Genomic DNA, 17,740 nt, shown 5'->3' on the forward strand with positions numbered 1-17,740 from the left:
TCGCCTCTGCTTCCACATTAAGACCCAATGTGCTCAGAAATACAGAAACACCAACGTTTGGCCCTGAGAAAACGAGTTCTCGGACATTGTGACATTTGTTATTGCACACGGTTGTTGGAAAGAGACCAAGCTGCACTGCATCATCAACAAATTTAAGGGGTAGCAAAACAATGTAGGGCTTAACAGCTAGAACTCTTATTTCTAACCCTTAAAACTCACTGAATCCAAAGCTGCCAGTCGCCCTGCACTTCAAACTTCAGTCTCTATCATGAGGGAGCCATTTGTGAAATAGATAGGATGGATTTACAAACCTGTGGGGATGGATCAGATATCCACACACAGGGTTTTCACACGGAGGGTACAGATTACAGATCCCCCCCCTGACCCTGTGGGGCTGCTCGGGTTCGGCCTCTTCCTCATATCTCTACTTTGCAGTTTGCATAGATTATTGGACACATTATAAATCCTTTCCATCACTTGTAGGTTTTTGACACTAACATGGGTTATTATGTCATATGGACTTGTAGCAGTACTCTGTTATTTGTCATTTAGGTCCTTTAAACCCATAAAGTCAAACCTGCTGTGTTGTGTTAGAGCAGCAGGTTGTAATCAGAGCCATCATTCGTAATAGTGACGCTTTAACAGGCATGAGGATCAGGGCCTGATGGATCACTGTTAAGAGGAAAAGGAAAAGTATCTAATGTAACTGACAATGACAACAGAAGTAAATATAAAAGACTAGTGCAGACGTACCAAACGTCATTAGCTAAACAGAATGTTAAATGTCGTTATTCTGTCCTGTAATAGGATTTTCCTCTAACTACGCCAAGAAGCAGTTTACATTTCTATTTTCTAGGATTATTTTCTGCATTGTTCCATTACAGTCAACGTCAAGAAATGTAATTAACTGTGACGTGTATTATTATAATACATCTTCAGGCTAATATGAGAGAATATGAGCCTCTTAGCATTCAGCATGGACATAATTGAGAACACTGAGTCTACTGCTTTGTAACGAGGTTGGCTTCAGCTTAAAGCCGCCTGACAGCAGCTCTGGTTCATGAATACTCCGAGGTGCGTTCAGGGACGTCTTTCACATCAGTGTTGTTGTGTCGGATGAATGAAAGTGAATAGTAACCCTGAAAGAACCTTCAGAGAGTGGAGCTGGGAGAAGTGAAGTGACAAACAAGCTCTGACCCATGAGATGAGACCACTGGAGGGATTACTGCAGATCTCCACTGCTCTGCAAAATGAGCCAGGAAGTCAGCCAGTCTGGACAATGGACCAAAATAGAGTCGGTGTGCTGCTCTGTGAGTGAGCTACAACAAAAACACAATCCAACAGGAAATGCACTGAGAGGAGAGGCAGCTCCACTTTGGGGAGGAAATAGGCTTTGTGTGGGTATATGTACGTGTGTGTGTGTGTGTGCCAGTGTGTGTGTGTGTGTGTGTGTGTGTGTGTGTGTGTGTGTGTGTGTACTGACTGGGGGGGTTTATTGCTAAATTAGCCATGAGTCTCAACTGGAGTTCTCTCTGCAGGAAGCCTGAGGAATAATGAATGTGGTGGCGTTTGGACCGGAGCTGTGGAGTCTCTTGTTACTGAACCATAGCTGATGCTCAGGTTTAAGAGGCCCAGAATAGACCATTGCTCAGAAGTCCAAATCAATTTGTGCGGTGTGTGTGTTTGCAGCGTGTGTGTGTGTGTGTGTGTGTTTGTCCTTTGAAAAATATGGCACAAAAACCTTTAGAAGAAGTTTGTGCGGGTCGGACAGAACACAAAACTAAACTCTAACAATGGGAATGTATGCAGCAAATCAAAACAATGGAAATTGTGTTATTCTGGCAATATTCACAAAGTTTCAACAACAACAATAACAACAATAGTGAGACTAGCAATAATAACTGTGTTAAGTAAAGTTAGGAGAATCTCAAACGACCTTTCCATGAGGTGACAGCATGAATGTGGATAGAATGTGAAGCCCAGATAGAGGAGTGTGTGTGTGTGTGTGTGAATGAGATGATTGATGAGGCAGTGTGAGTAAGAGGGTGGTGAATGACACACAGCATCATCGTGTTGAGCTTCAATTTGCTTTATTACTCAGAGTTAAATGAGGTCAGCAGGAGTAAACTGAGGAGAGCAAAGCAGCCATGTGTGAAGTGAGGCCGCTGCATGTGTGTGTGTGTTGTGTGTGTGTGGGTTAGTGCGATTGTTTGTTTCTAAACCTTCTGATATGCACTCAACTGTGTAATTGATAGACAAACCAAACAGCCGGACAAACCGCTAGAGATGGAGGAGGAGAGGGAGAGGGAGAGAGTTACACAAAGAGATGGAGCGGAGGAGGAAGAGGAGGAGGAGAGACCGACCTCTGAACTGACGGATCATGTTCTGGTGCTTCTCCACGGCCTCCTGCAAGATCTTCTCTGCCGGGTCCATCTTCCAGCGCCACTCTGTGCCCACAGGATTGGTGTGATGTCTGATAGCGGACACACAGAGCAGACATTCACTCTAATTAGCTGCTTCATCAGTCTGTTGGTGGATGGTTGATTCAGATTGGAAGAGGCGATGCAAAGAGTGGAAGGTGGGAGGAGAAACAGATTGCAAAGAGAAAGAGGACATGTACTCGTTTTCATTCCTGCATCATTACAACATTTGAGTCCTCAGACGTGTGCTGAATAAAGATAAATATAACAAAGTTAGAAAGACGAGAGAAGACACAAAGTTTATATGGAAACAGTTTATTTGTGACTGCCGCACTAATTCTGTTTCCCCCAACCGGAGGACAATTACACGGTGGAAGTGTTCATCCTGCGGGGAGAAATTGCACCTTGCTTGCGTATTTATAGCAGCTTTTATTGTCTGAGCAGGAAGCCCGGGGGCCGACGAGGAGCCTTGCACCATAACACCTATCAGACAGCTGGGGCAGTGTGTGTGACGCAAGTGCACACACTCACACCGCGTACGCCGCTGGTGTCCATTAAATCAAAAGCCACCTGTTGGGACAGAGAAGGTGACAGTGCGGGCAGCTGCGACATCCTTGCCTTGAAATTTCTTACTTCCTGTCGTCCCAGATAACTGATTTCACAGCGGCTGGCCTATCTGCGGTGACGGGGCAGCGGTTCGCCACGGCAATCTTCTGTCAGAGACCTTTCACGGTGTTAAACACAGTCGACCTTTCAGAGGGAACGCGAAGGAAGGGAGAAGGCACAGAACCTCGCAAGTGTCAGAATGAATCAGCCTCCACCTTTGGGCCTTTGTGATTATGGCGCCCATTATCCTTTCGCTCGTAAATCATTAAGTTGTTTGCCAAAGAAAAAGTCAACGACTGAGACGTCTGGAGCGACAAAGCAAACACAAACATGTTCCAGTCAGGTTTGGGAACGCGGCAAGTCTGAATACCAAAACTATTAATATCCACAATACTTTAGTTACACTTTAGTTTAAGAAGTTCTCTGCTTGTTATTATTGTTTTTCTCTTCACTTTCTGTTCTGGACTGTTCTCTTTACTTAATTCTAGTATTTTGGCTGATCTTGACAGTATCATAAGGCTCCAGACACTCACCTCCAGCAGAACACACACTTGTTGGCGCAGGCGAGGCTGGGCGTTGTCTCCATGCAGCGGTGGGACTCGATCCCGTAGAAGGTGTGCTTGTAGCAGCCTCCTCTCCCGCGCAGCATTGACTAAGAAGAAGAGAACAGACAATTTCTGCCTTCAGCTCATTCCCTGCGTCAGAAAACAACCTCCACTCTGTTGGAAATGAGAAAACTTCATTACCTTGGTCCATCGACAAAGCTTCACTCCCGAGTGACTCCCGATGAGTTTGTAACCTGCAGAGACACAACGGCATGTGAGAGGAGTAACAGAGTAAAGGAGCTTCACACACACACACACTGCTTACATCTGCAGGCACAATAACAACTCATATGTAGACAAGGCAGGAGAAGAGAGGGTTTTGCCACGGTTATGTCTGGGTGAGTTTCACAGTGTTTACGGGGCTTTAATGTGGGACTAAAGTACATTTCAGTGTTTGATTTACTTTGGACAGTTAAAACCTTTTAACTGTCACTTGTTGTCCTTGGCGTTTTTATGTTTACAGCTGAAAATGTGTACTGGTACGAGCGTTTAGACGTTGAACACGTCTCAGAGGTGTCAGATGTTATTCAGCGTGTTATAAATACTCCCAACTGGGTGCACAGCAGGTATGATGTAATGGAAGCTGAGGGGAGTAAGGCACAGTCTCCATTCCATCTGAATGAAACAAAGATGTTGCCATGGATCTAGGATGCGCCCTTGAGAAGAGGAAACTCGCTCCCTCGCTCCTTTCCTTCCTCCCTCACTCAAATAGTCGCTGCTCTTTTTTTCTCCCCTCTTCCCTGGAATAAAATGTCAGGCAGCATCAAATTGGTTTTTCACCTGAAAATACCTCAAAAGCACAGAGTCTCTCCTCCTCTAACCTCACTGCCAGCGACGGCAAGACACTCGGAAATAAATAAACACAGACGGACAGAAGACTCCAGAGCCCACAGCCAAGAACTGAGCCTGCTGGTCGTATTAATGATTTTTATGTTTGGACAGTTTCCCCTCTCGAATATGTTTATAGAAACCAGAGTGAAGTGGAGGTGTAGAGAGGTGGAGGTGTAGAGAGGTGGAGGTGTAGAGAGATGAAAGGGACAGAGATCTGAGCACTGAAGTACAGATGTAAGGTAAAGAACAGAGAGGGAAACACGCAGATGTTCAGATTTCATTTCTATCCAGGAAAGTTGGTGTTCAGAGAGAAGCGTCTTAATATTTCAGAGTATTTTTAGTGCTGCACTCTGGAGCTGCTGTATCGTTCCGGCTCGCACTGTGTAACTGTGCAAATGATGACTTACAATATCTATAATTAAGACTCCAAGTGAGCTCTTATGGTGGAATGCTGCAGAGATAATGTAAGCTGGAATAAGCAGCAGCAGCAGCAGCTCTGATAGCTTTACTCTTCCAGGGCTCAATAGATTATCATCTCATAACAGATTTACAGCAACGATGCAACAACAAACAAATAAATAAAAGACTGAGGCAGAGCATCAGTGGATATTTGAATCGTGGAACAGGTCGACTGATAAATTGTGAAACCGTCATGTGAGCTGAAAGTTGGGAGTATTTCTGGCTGTTGTGATATTTTCAGGCATTAGGTGAACACAAACAGGAGCCGGGCTGCAGTGTGTGTGTGTGTGTGTGTGTGTGTGTGTGTGTGTGTGTGTGTGTCACGCCAGAGAGAGAGAGAGAGAGAGAGGAAGGCTGCCATGGTCTGCTATCATTACAGCTCTGCCAACACCTTCATCCTTCACACTCCGATCCAAATAAAACAAACCGTCCGCGGGGAGCGCTTTGCTTGTTGCCAACATAAACGCCATGAAATAATGGGTCAAAGAAATTGAAATCTTGCTATTTATAGAGAGCAGTGTGAGAGTTTGACTGTGCTGAAGCAGTGAGCAGAGCAAGAAGGGAAGAGGCTGGATAATAACACTCCATCTTAACATATGGATAAACAGCATGAGGCTGTCTATGCTGAGACTCACTGTGTCAGATTAATAACATTATATGAGACTGCGTTGTGTTGAGAGTTGTTGTTGTGTTGAAACGTTCACATCCAGGACGGGAGGAGGAATATTAGAAACCTTTCAATACGATGCGGTCACACATAAAGGCACAATAAACGATAGACTGATACAAACTGAGCATTATTAGCTGTACCAAGCTAACGTTTATCAACTTAGAGTATTATACAGGAGTGTACAGGTGTATCTCATAATGTGACCACAATGTAGGTCCATGACTCTCAGACAGGGGGCGTCATTCATCCCACAGCATTCTTGTGTGTTCTTGTGGACTGATGTTTGCTTCACTGGACCCTTCACCGTCTCTACCTCGTCCCCTGATGGCATCTTAAGTCCTCGCCATAGTCTTTATCTGAATCGTCTGGCATCACGTCGCTGCCTCGCTCTCGCCACTGTTTCCTCTCTGCTACAGTCAAAGTTAATTATGCTGGAGAATTATTTAATTAGACTTTCCCTTTCCAATTCTGCCGTTTGATATTTTTCAGGCCTGAATGGTAAAAGGCGATTCATAGCGCCGCCTCATAATCCTGTCCTCAGTGGAGGGAAGTACAGTAGAGAGTTCCACAACATGCTGCTAACGTTAAATTAATTCTAATTCAAGCAGGAACTTCATGTGCACTGCCATCTTGACACCCACTACATTTACTGAGGCAGTGCAGCAGTGGGAGAGGCAGAGTGTGTGCGTGTGTGTTCGTGTGTGTGTGTGCTGCTGGAGGAGAAAGCGGTGACACTCTGGGGACTGTGCCCGGAGGACGGGAGGCAGAAGGGGGTAATTGGACGGCGCTGCATCATTAAATGCCATTAGGCGACTAGCGTCCCCCTGCTAGATCCCCGCTTCCTCCGCATGTAGCACTCCAGCCTGGATACGGCAATCACATCTCTCTGACAGAATATTTGGGGAGGAGGGAAGACGGCGGCGGCGGGGGAATGCAAATTGGCCATCTGATGATATTAACTTGGTCCAAAAAGAGGCTCAGACTTTGGCGTTCATCTCCATCACACGCACACACACACACACACACACACACACACACACACACACACACACACACACACACACACACACACACACACACACACACACACACACACACACACACACACACACACACACACACACACACACACACACACACACACACACACACACGCACGCACACACGCACACACGCGAAGCAGCGACTGTGGTCAGTGAACGCGATGTTTGACAAATTACATAAGAACTTAAACGCTACACAGTCAGTGACTTTGATAATGAGCCAATACCAATCAATAAAAGGTTAAGCCAACGTCTTTATTGGCAATTTGTGTCTGGTATGGATGATTGACGGTGGAAGTTAAAGGACTGTCGTGACACATCAGTCATGTCTTAATGTGATTTACAGCGTTGGTGCCCTTGAGGAAGCAGCAAGGTCACAGCCAGCTGCTGCACCAAACCTGTGATGTCATGTGTTTGTGGCAAAGCAAAGCAATGCAGGCTGGATGAGATGAATCAATCAGCCCGGCTCACTGGAGACACTCACACACTCAGCAGATGTTCTTTCGGAAACAGACACATTTTTATGCGTCCGAGACAAAGACTCATCAGAAAAATGAAATAAAGTCCCTGTCAGCCGTCAGACACAATGTTCCCTCCATTTCATTACCTTTTGCTTTGTTCCTGTGTTGTGCCAGAACACACACACACACACACTCCCTTCTCTCTCTTCTCATGGCTCACCTTGCTTGTTCAGAGCGTCTCTGAGGGCGGGTGTGATCATCTCCCGTACCTCCACATCATCTGCCATCTTCTTCGTTCCGTTCAACTTGGATAGCTTCACCATCACGGCGTCTCCGTCACCCTCAGCTTTGCTCTGCACCAGAGAAAGCAAAACTCGGGGTTAGTTCATGTTTAGGTTCACTATGATTCAAGATTCCAAGTTATCTGAACGTATCCACTACCAATTATGAATACCGTCTATTCAATAACATAACAGATCATTCAGATACCAACACCAAACACTCATGAACGCCTCTGAGGGGCTGTGGGGGAGACGATCCTGTACCTAAAGTCCAACACACAGGAAGAAAAGATGCTGATCTCCATTTTGGAGCAAGAAGAGAAGAGGAAAAAGACAAATTACACAACACATGAGGGTAAAGCATCTCTCGACAGGCGGTGTAATAGACTGGACGTGTCGATACTGGGGGCAGAATGGAAGTTAGCAAAGGTTATAACACCAAGTAACAGAGAGGGTCCAAGCAAGGAAGGCAAAGGAAGGCTACAAGAAAAACTGCACTGTAAAATCAGCAGTTTTCTAGTTTTACTGCAGTTCTGACCTCCAAAAGTTGGCGACAGAATCCAGCTAAAGCTAGAAGAATCCACCTCCACTTATAAGCTGCCACGTACGGTACGATACCAGCCACGTGATTTGGCGATGGTGGCTTGAAGGAGCTTAAGTTGGAAAAGACATCCTGAGTTAACCGTTTGATCTCTGACAGCGCTGCGAAGATCAAGGGAGGCAATTCACTCTGAAGTCCTGCGTGACTGAGCCGCGGCGTTTCTGGAGTTTGAGCAGCAGACGATCTTCAAACGCGTCGTGTTTCGTTCCAATCCCGCGCCTTTGCCCGCGTGGATCTGAGCTGGAGTCACAAGCTGCATTAAAGAGTTTGTGTTAAGTGATATGAGAGGAAAGAAAATGTGTCGTCTCAACTGATTCTGATTGAAAATAGTCCACTCCTATTAAAGTAAACAAATCTACAAAAATGGTTAAAAACACATTTAAAAGGACCGATCTGTCGTGAATCACACACATGGATGAGAGCCACAGCTTCTGACTGCAGCAGCTCTGCTTAATAACAACAGAGTGGCTGTGATTCATTCCTTCTGTGGTTGAACGTCTCATCTGGAACCAACAGCACCAAAATGACACCATGTGTATTTTTATGTTAATCAATAAGTCTCAGAGATGCGATGTTTACAGACGAGCCAGAAGATCGATGAGCTCCGGCCCCAAGCTTCCCTGAGGCGTGGGAACATGTAATACCTAACCTTTCAACAGGAAGTGATGGATGGCCTGAGCCGCACATTAGTCACATTTAGCCACAAAGCTCTGAGTGTTTGGATGTGGCTGCTGAGTCAAACTAGTCTGATCATCACCGCGTCATAAATCCACAGGATCAATAGCCTGGACATTCCAAGGACTCCTTCTATGTGAGCTTCCCCAGTGAGAAAGGAGTGGTTGGTGAAATGTCATGTCACCCACAGGGCAGGCGGCCAATTTCAATTCTCACCACCCAGCAGTGGAGGAGCGATGAAGACTACAGGGAATCCATCCAATTTCAAAATCATTACTTGTAGCTGTGTGTGTGTGTGTGTGTTTGTGTGTGTTTAAAACGTTGCTGTACCGCGTTCAGCTATTCAATGAATACTCACTCACACCCAGAACACACTGAAGTAAATGAGGTGTGTGAGCTGCACACGTTGTAATGCAGGATGCGTTTAGAAAGCATAAACAGAGACAACAGACCAAGTTCTAATGTGAGCCCCACACACACACACACACACACGGTCCTGTATGTGCATCTGAGCATGACCTCAGGTGTTTGACTCCCAGGCCATCTGTCTCTGGCTGCTTATCAACCAGACACACCCTGTGTGTTTGTGTGTGTGTGTGTGTGTGTGTGTGTGTGTGTGTGTGTGTGTGTGTGTGTGTGTGTGTGTGTGTGTGTGTGTGTGTGTGTGTGTGTGTGTGGATGAGCGGAGGCCCTGAGCCCTTGAAGAGCTTCTATCTCTCCGCTCCAGCCCGGGTATCTGCCAGAGCAGAGGAGCCTGTCTGTCATCACACCGGCCTCTGCCTCGTGTGTAGAAGGGATTCACTCTCCTGACTGCTTGGCCGGCCCTCAGATGAGCCGCTCCTATGTCAGGAGGGGAAGCAGTGAGTGAATAAGTCATCAAGCTGTGTCAGAACATTCTGGGGTGGAAATGAATTCAGAATTGTGCCAGGCCACACTTCAAAACCTCATTACTCTCTGCAAATGTGTTTTACTTTGGGTGATTTGGAGGAAACGTAATCTTTTCCAGTTATTAGTCCAGCCGTGCATTAAAGTATTGACAGAAAGAGACATGAAGGGATAAGATCGACCACAAGATCACAACCATCAGGTGTTTGGGCTGCAAATGGCTTTAACTTCACCAGGGTTGAACGGTGGAGGGAAATGTACATTTTTCTAACAGAGTTCAATTAAATATATATTAAAATCATCCTTTCAATGCTCTACCAGGGTGTAAGAGCTCTCTGTTGTGGCTCTCTGCTGCTGCACAAACGTCCATCTCCACACACTGCAGCCGTCACAAGGCACCAGCTGACAGCAGATGAAGCACGGAGCCAACAGAGCTGCAATCTGTCCCTGTGCTGAGGCTATTTGGTGTTTGTTTGTTGTTTTTTTTGCATACAACCCTGGAGATTCATCTGGCCCGTCGTCACTGGTGGCCAAAGCTTGGCCTTCGTCTGCTTTTGAGAGCGCACAGATGTCCAGTCACGCCTGGCCCCATCCAGACCAACACAACTAGGACATCTCACTGCACCATGTTGTGTTCAGGAGCCATGATGCAACACGGGGCTAATACAGGGCACACACACACACACACACACACACACACACACACACACACACACACACACACACACACACACACACACACACACACACACACACACACACACACACACACACACACACACACACACACACACACACACACACACACACACACACACACACACACACACACACACACACACACACACACACACACACAGGGAGCAGGTGATGGAGAGGGAAAGACAACATATACATATGGGAGCGGGAGAGAGAGAGGTAGAGAGAGATAAACAAACACATAAAATAATAATAGACAAGGAGAGAGAAGGGAGGAAAGAAGGAAAGAAGGAAAGCTAACATGGTGAAGTCCAACATGAGCTGATTTCCACATCCACACACACACATTATGACAGTGTGTGTGCCTCTCTAATAACGCTACATCACTCTTCAGATTGTCAGAAAGCCTCTTAGCCTGAACGTCTTATGGTCATTTAGAGGCGTGACTGAGCACTTATCACCCGACCTGCTGATCACCGGGCAGAGGGTCGGTTGATACAAACTGCTGGAAGCTCAACTGCCACTGACTTCCTGTGTTAAAATACATCCGGCCACAGAATGTTTGACTCATTATCATGGATTACTTTGAAGGAGCCGTACAGATTTAGCTCTTATTGTGTTGAACCTTAAGAAAGGAGGCACATCCTGTCAAAAGAACACAATTTCCCAACACTTACTCATAGAAATAATAGGCTCTACAATCATTTTTCAGCCAGGTTGAATGAAAGTGAGCGTCACTGCGCAGCTTCAAATAGAACCGCCAGGTAAACCATTCAAAGCTTCACGCTCACGCTTGTCTCCAACGACGACGGCATCAGAAACGCACCAAGTCTGGCAGAAACAACGTCAAACTAAACTACAAATACTAACTTTAGATGACAAAGCAATAACCCCAGCGTGGAGAATCAATGAGATTTAAAGGGGAAGTGAGGCCGACTGGCAGAGTGGGAACAGAGTCAATATGAGTCAGCTGAACTTTGGGATCTGACATTTGTCAACACACCTGGCAGCCTCTCATACGGTAAAGCTGGTGATGTCACTCCTGTCAGGATACGCGACAAACAAAGCCTTCATATAAACACAGAGAAACACAACGCAGTCACATTTAACATCTGAGAAGGAGTCCTTCAATGATTCTGTAATGGTAACCGGGTTATTATGGGATGGATGAGATCATGTATAAAGCGATGTGAGTGATGATCTGTGAGGGCTCTTGACATTTGATTTGATTTAAACCACGAAATGCCACAAAACACACACACGGCGAGGACAGAGATCGTCTGCGGACGCTCCGGGTATGAACCTGATTTCTATTATGATCAGTCAAGATACAATAAATTGGACTGAGACTGGATACTGGAGCATTGCAGAGAGAGAGAGAGAAGATGTAAAACACAGATTGGTACATTTGCTACAGAGCTGTGATAGAATATTGTGTCTGAAATCTGACAACTATCAAATGTGAGCAGGAGTGGAGTAATATTTACATTCATTCATTCATTCATTCTCCATGGCTGCTCATCCTTTCTTTCTTGAATATCCTATGTGCCAGATTGTTTCTCTCTTACTGGACGATGTGAGCTCAGCTTCCCGCTACCAAGACTCTCTGGCATCACCTAGTGGTCAGACCAGCGCTGCCACACTGAGCTGCAGGTGAGGAGCTCCGTCTGCATGAACACCAAACTGCTGTCATCTCCTGCTCTTCCTCCTGAACTGGACATTGTGACAGTGATATTTAGCTCAAACTTAACTTAAAAATAAAACTAAACTTCATGCATTGCACAGCATTCAGGACACACAGCACACACACATCTTCCTCTCCTGGACACCCAGCAGCTGCTCTACACTATAAATGATCAGCCTGTGCACTAATAAAGAGCCAAACAAACTCAATTTGCTTGTTCACACTTCATTTGCAGTTTGGCTTAATCCTTGTTGTCTCTTGGCAATAGGAGGATGTTTTACATTCAAACTAATTGCATCTTCCACTGCACCGCTTCCCTCCATCAAATTACACCAAAACAACCCAGATTCATTAGCACAGGAGTGTGTGTGTGTGTGTGTGTGTGTGTGTGTGTGTGTGTGTGTGTGTGAATAAGCGTTTCCCCCTCTAAAGGTCACATCATTGTGGTCTCTGTTGTTGCCAAGTGAGGAGTCATGAAAAGGCGATGCAGCAGTTCAGTGAGAGCCCAAGGTCTTCCTCCCTTCATGTTACACTCCTGCTGTACTCGTGTGACGAAGCAGAGCAGGTTGTTTTGCAGCAGAGCAGAACCTTGATATGTAGCAACATCTACAACAACACTTTGTAACGCACGCACACACACACACACGGCATGTTGACAGATGCGTCAGCAGCTGGTAAATGACTTCCTCACACACACAGATCCTAATCAGCTCAACTGCAGCAGCTCCATCTTAGGCGTAACGTACTGTAACATTAATATCACAACACAGACGCGACGCTGGGACGGCGTGCGGCTGGCGTTCTGCGCTCCTGTGTCTGTGTGACAAACGGCTGCTTCTCCTACAACCGGCCAATAAGGAAACAGGAGTTCTGCCAGGAGGCGTTGTGCCTTCATGAATACAGATCTGAGGGCGCAGAAAGGCTCCATCAGCTGGAGATAAACAGATCTGCGGTCGCACTCGTTCTAAACCCTCACCAGAATAACAGCGAGACAAATAGAAGATGACATCAACCACATAATATCTCAGACAAAGGAGGTTCAGTTGACGGGGCGGCTCTGCACACTGCGTCCTCACACTGGGACACAAACGGCCTCTTCCTTTTCTCTGCTCTCTGTCTTTCTTGAGTCACTCATTCCTCACACGTCTGCTGAGTGGGCGTCCTCGCTCTTTACGCAAGCCTCCGCTCCTCACATGCCAGGGTTCTGGTGTCTATCAGACCATCTGCCGCTTCTTCATTCAAACCGCCGTCTCTTTACTCACACTGACGGCAGGCGAAGGTGCCGGAAGGCTTAACAACATGATGGAGACCCCTTATGGCCTTAAGTTAAGGGACTGGAAATAGCCCAGCTGCTCTGTGACGGAACAGGAGAAACTATTTTAAATGATTCAACGACCAGGAGAGATCAGCCTCCTGTCTGAGAGCCTGATGTTCCAGATGAGATCAGACTGACTGAGCCTAATCATTAAGTAAATGAAATAGTATATAAATAGTAAACCAAGTATGCATTGTTGTCTGATCAGCTGCATTGGGCTTTATTCTATGTTACTGCTTCCTTTCTACAGTTCAAAAGACTTGGATGAACTTATTTTGAAACTTATCACTCGTACCAGGCGCCACTTAGAAAAGGATTAAGAGTTTCTGTGAAGTTAAAATGCTTATTGCTCAACCAGCGAGAAAGTGGAGCTGCGTCTAGACGGTCGATGAAAAAGACAAACAACCAACAGCTTTACTGGCGGTGTGTGTGTGTGTGTATGTGTGTGTGGCTTCATAAACCCAAACTAAACTGTTTCACTGCCTGTGTTTGTGACGACGTCATTCAAAGTGATGTCACTGTGCTGGAGGAAGACGTCTCACCTTGGCTTTCCTGACACTCGTCATGATGCTGCCCAGATCCTCCAGGTCGACCACAGACCCTGATAGCTTCTCATCTGATCGTGTGGAGTCGTCTTCATCGTCACTGGACTCCAGCAGCTCCTCCTGCAGCGAGAGAGAAAGAGAGAGAGAGAGAGAGAGAGAGAGAGAGAGAGAGAGAGAGAGAGAGAGAGAGAGAGAGAGAGAGAGAGAGAGAGAGAGAGAGAGACGGGGTTAGAACCAGGGCAGACAAGGTGAGACTGCAGGGTAACATGAGGCGCCCCTTCACTTTATATCACTCCTCTACATGTTCCTACCCATAATTCCTCTTATCTTTGTCAGTGATTAAGCAAGAGAGGACAAATGAAACCTCTTTAATCCACATCACTATCTCCTTCATCTTACACCGATTGCCAAAGGAAAGTATGTGCATGTTAATGGCTTTGTTCCAGTTTGTGCCCAGAGAGTGAAGGAGCTCCAGCAGATTGATGTGGACGAGTCTCTGGATCCATCACGATGCCGGCGGCCTGCTGGAGTTCTGAAGCGCTCTGGGTTGCGACTGAATGTCACCCCTGCTGAGTGCGGTGAGACGGAGGTGCCAGTTTGGCTCTGAGGGGCACGCTACCATGACAACTGGTCATCTGTGTGTAGTGTGATGTGTGTGAGAGCCATTTGTGTGTGTCCGTTTGTACTTTATGCCTTGTGAGATGTGTCATTTAGGCGAATGGCAAAAAAAAGAAGTGAGATTTTGACGTGACAGAAAAGAATCCTTGTGTTGACGGATATCAGGGGATTCTGAAAGCTTCTCAGGACGTTTATAACACGGATCTAGGGATCAAGGGAGCGTACTCCTAATTAAGGACACGATACAAGTACTGAACTAAAGGGGAGGACAGGCCTCAGTATGCTTCTGCTTTTCTTTATCTGTAATACACATTTACAGAGACACACACACACACATTCAATGTCAACAACCAGCTTGTATTCAGGGTCAAAGATCGGGACTGAACACTGATCTGAGCAAACACACACACACTGATTGGTCGGCAGCCTGTTGGTCGGCAGGATGAATATTTGTCCTAACAGGAGCTTGAACTCTCCTCCTCTAACTGAAGAACAAGCTTGATCATGAGCCGGACAGAAGGACGCACACAGGGAGACACGCTCAACACTTCACACATTGGTTTGTTCCCATTTTCTGCAGGAAACTTTACAACCTTTGTGTGTGTGTGTGTGTGTGTGTGTGGACCCCAGAGGACAAAAGGCTGATAGTGGTTTGATAGTGTGTGTGTCCCTGCATTACCTCCGAGCTGTGTGGCGTCGTCCTCTCCTTCTCCTCCTCCTCCTCCTGCCCCAAGCTCCCTTTCTTCTTGTTGTTAGAGGAGCCGTTCTTACAGTTTCCGCTGCAGCTCTTCTTCTCGCCCTTAGCCACAGCCTGTAGCCGCTTCAGGAACTTCCCCTTCCACGCCAGGAAGTCCGCCTGGACGCTGCCGTTGCGGCTCTTGGCCACGTTGCAGTCGCCTTCTCCCCTGGTCAGGATTCGCTTGGCGCTCAGCATCCACAGCCACTTGTCCACATTTTTACCAACCTGCAGGGACAAACAGAGACTTTACCAACACAGATGTGGACCAAACTCTTGTGTAACCTCTGGGTTCAGTCAGGCAGATACTATAGCATGTACAACACCAAAGCAAAGCTGATGCGGTTTAGAATGAAAAGCCCTCTCACTGTATTGTAGTGGCCAAGGTAGACGGAGTTCCCCAGGCCAAACACAGCATATCTCAGGCCTCTGAGGTACGTCTTCCCATATCTGAAGTCAGTGGACGCCTCCTCCAGCCACTTACAGAACCACTCTGCGTTCTCAGTGGGCTGTCCGTCAGTGTAGGAGGCCATCAGGAACACGCAGACGGAACTGTTGGAGCACTAAAGAGAGGGAAATGAACACAGATTAATGAGTGAATCTATTTACATATTTGTCTACCAGTCATCACAAAGTTTCTTCTTCAGGTTTTGCATAAAGCAAATTGCATGATTCACTCAGTGCCTGTTTGTCCTATCTGCAGTGAAATGATTCATCCTTTTAACTCAAAAATTCTAAGTCTACCAAATCTGTTTTCACAAGCTGCAGCAAATCAGCAGCATGTGGTTTCCTCTTAAACCAGTGTTCAGTTAGCTTAAGTTATTAATGGAGCCGCACTAGAAAACTAAACTCTAAACTTGAGAAGGAACAAAGAAAGTTTGTAACTCTGCATGTTAAACATTAAATGATGATGACACCCAGACCGCCAACACAGCAGAGAGGTGTGTGACAAACACAACTTCAGATTCAATCCCCATACTGGTCTGGAGAAAGTGACTTTTTTGTCAACTACCACATTTTCGCAGTCTTTACTTCTTGTGAGACGCAGCGTGATGAATGATTCTGGAACTTAATAGTAGAGAGAGAGGAATAAATCATTTTAGGATAGAGTAACAAAGAATAAATAACCTCTCAGAGAAGACAGAGAGCGAGACGTCTTCCTCTCATGTTTCAGATCAAGCTTCAGTGAGTTCTTGACTGGTTAGTGGGAGTCGGTGCATGCCGAGCGTCTGCGGCCATTTCTCTCGAGGTGTTTCTACATCACTCCATCACTTTGTCATTGAAATGAATGGAAATTTCCTCTCCTGCCGGGCACAAGCCAAGCAATCTCCTATTCATTCCTCAATGCACTGTAGAGCCTGTGCCTGCACAATGTGAAATGAAAACCATCCATCTCTCTTCGGCTAAGTAGGATCTGTGTAACACATTTATCCCTCCTCTGTGCCAGCCATTTGAGGAGCTGAATCGTTGGACAATGAAGTGGCGAGGTTGGGCAGGAGGATAATGGCGCCTGATGCTTACTCTGCTGTTTGCTGCCCAGCTTTTAGTGAACAACCAGTCAGGCTTCACTCCACTTTGAATCATTCTGTTGTGGTGCATCGACGCTGTAATCGCCTGAAGGCCTGTTTATTGTTTTACATTTTTACATTTTAAACATTTATAGGCGCCCCGGAGCAACTTCATGTATGAACTTGTACACTTACTAATGAGAATGCTTCTCCTGATTTAGAGCGTTGTTTACTTTTTATTTGAATAATCATTTAGTAAGAACATGTTCTGGTGCAGAGACTTATGTTTTTGTTGTTATTTTAATGGAAACATAAGCCAGATTTATAGAGGACATTATAAACATTTACACATTCATAGTTTCATTGAGGGGTTAGAAACATTTTCAATGATTTAATGTCCACAGAAAACCACAGAGATCCACTTCTACTTCCCCTTGCTGCTCGGTGAGCGAGAGTAAAGAGAGTAATGTCCGTCTCTACACATTTATACACACTGGTTACAGCCTTGTACGTGCTGAATGTGTGTGAGCGGCTGAGTGGAGTCGATAAATTTAGATGTAGATTTAAAAAGCATTAAAAAGTAAAGAACCTAAAACAAAGCTGGGGAAGTTGCTCAACATATAATGCCCACTCCACACTGGAACCTTCTTTAAGTTCTCTTGTTGAGAGACGTTGTCAGTTTGTTTGAAGCGTGGGCTTCCATACCTCATCAGCCAGTCGGTCATCTGGATCATAACCCTTCATGTCAATCTCCTCAGCTGGAATCCCCAAGGCCTTCACCTCCTCTGACAGCTCCTTTGCAAAGCCCTGGACAAATAAAGAGCAAGTGTGTGGATATAAAACACTTCAAGCACTTAAGTTCCAACTTCAAATAGTTTGACATATCCACCTATTCTTCCGTACCTTTGCTGTTCCCGTCTGTGAGCCGTAGAAGATTTTAACTGCTGACACGTGGACCACAGCATCTTTCTCCTTGTGGTCTCTCTTCACAGCTTTGTAGGCCCATGGGCTGATTTCACCAGCTAAGCTTTTCTATTAGGAACACAGAGACAGAGAGAGAGAGAGAGAGAGAGAGAGAGAGAGAGAGAGAGAGAGAGA

General features: G+C 46.0%; 1 protein-coding gene and 1 long non-coding RNA gene across 3 annotated transcripts in view; one reads left to right on the plus strand and one right to left on the minus strand.

Moving 5' to 3' along the window:
- The window catches only part of tyw1 (tRNA-yW synthesizing protein 1 homolog (S. cerevisiae)), a 35,128-nt gene that overhangs the window by 16,143 nt on the left and 1,245 nt on the right, over window positions 1-17,740 (minus strand). Inside the window, exons 3-11 of one of the 2 annotated variants that reach the window (XM_076146580.1) lie at window positions 17,546-17,674; window positions 17,348-17,449; window positions 15,503-15,697; window positions 15,078-15,362; window positions 13,778-13,900; window positions 7,316-7,448; window positions 3,773-3,825; window positions 3,560-3,678; window positions 2,364-2,473 (exon numbers count right to left, since the gene is read on the minus strand). In XM_076146580.1, coding sequence (XP_076002695.1) covers window positions 2,364-2,473; window positions 3,560-3,678; window positions 3,773-3,825; window positions 7,316-7,448; window positions 13,778-13,900; window positions 15,078-15,362; window positions 15,503-15,697; window positions 17,348-17,449; window positions 17,546-17,674 — 1,249 coding nt within the window. Of the gene's footprint in view, window positions 1-2,363; window positions 2,474-3,559; window positions 3,679-3,772; window positions 3,826-7,315; window positions 7,449-10,913; window positions 11,158-13,777; window positions 13,901-15,077; window positions 15,363-15,502; window positions 15,698-17,347; window positions 17,450-17,545; window positions 17,675-17,740 lie in introns of those variants that run through there. The other variant, XM_076146581.1, reaches the window with a different exon arrangement.
- LOC142995492 (uncharacterized) lies at window positions 11,359-13,820 on the plus strand. Its single transcript, XR_012961527.1, has 3 exons — window positions 11,359-11,439; window positions 11,789-11,889; window positions 13,746-13,820. It is a non-coding gene; the product is annotated as an uncharacterized LOC142995492 (long non-coding RNA).

The sequence above is a fragment of the Genypterus blacodes genome, unplaced genomic scaffold (assembly GCF_046128005.1).
Source record: "Genypterus blacodes isolate CSIRO-AG114 ecotype Tasmania unplaced genomic scaffold, CSIRO-AGI_Gbla_v1 ptg000032l_1, whole genome shotgun sequence".
In the NCBI taxonomy this organism is placed as follows: Eukaryota; Metazoa; Chordata; class Actinopteri; order Ophidiiformes; family Ophidiidae; genus Genypterus; species Genypterus blacodes.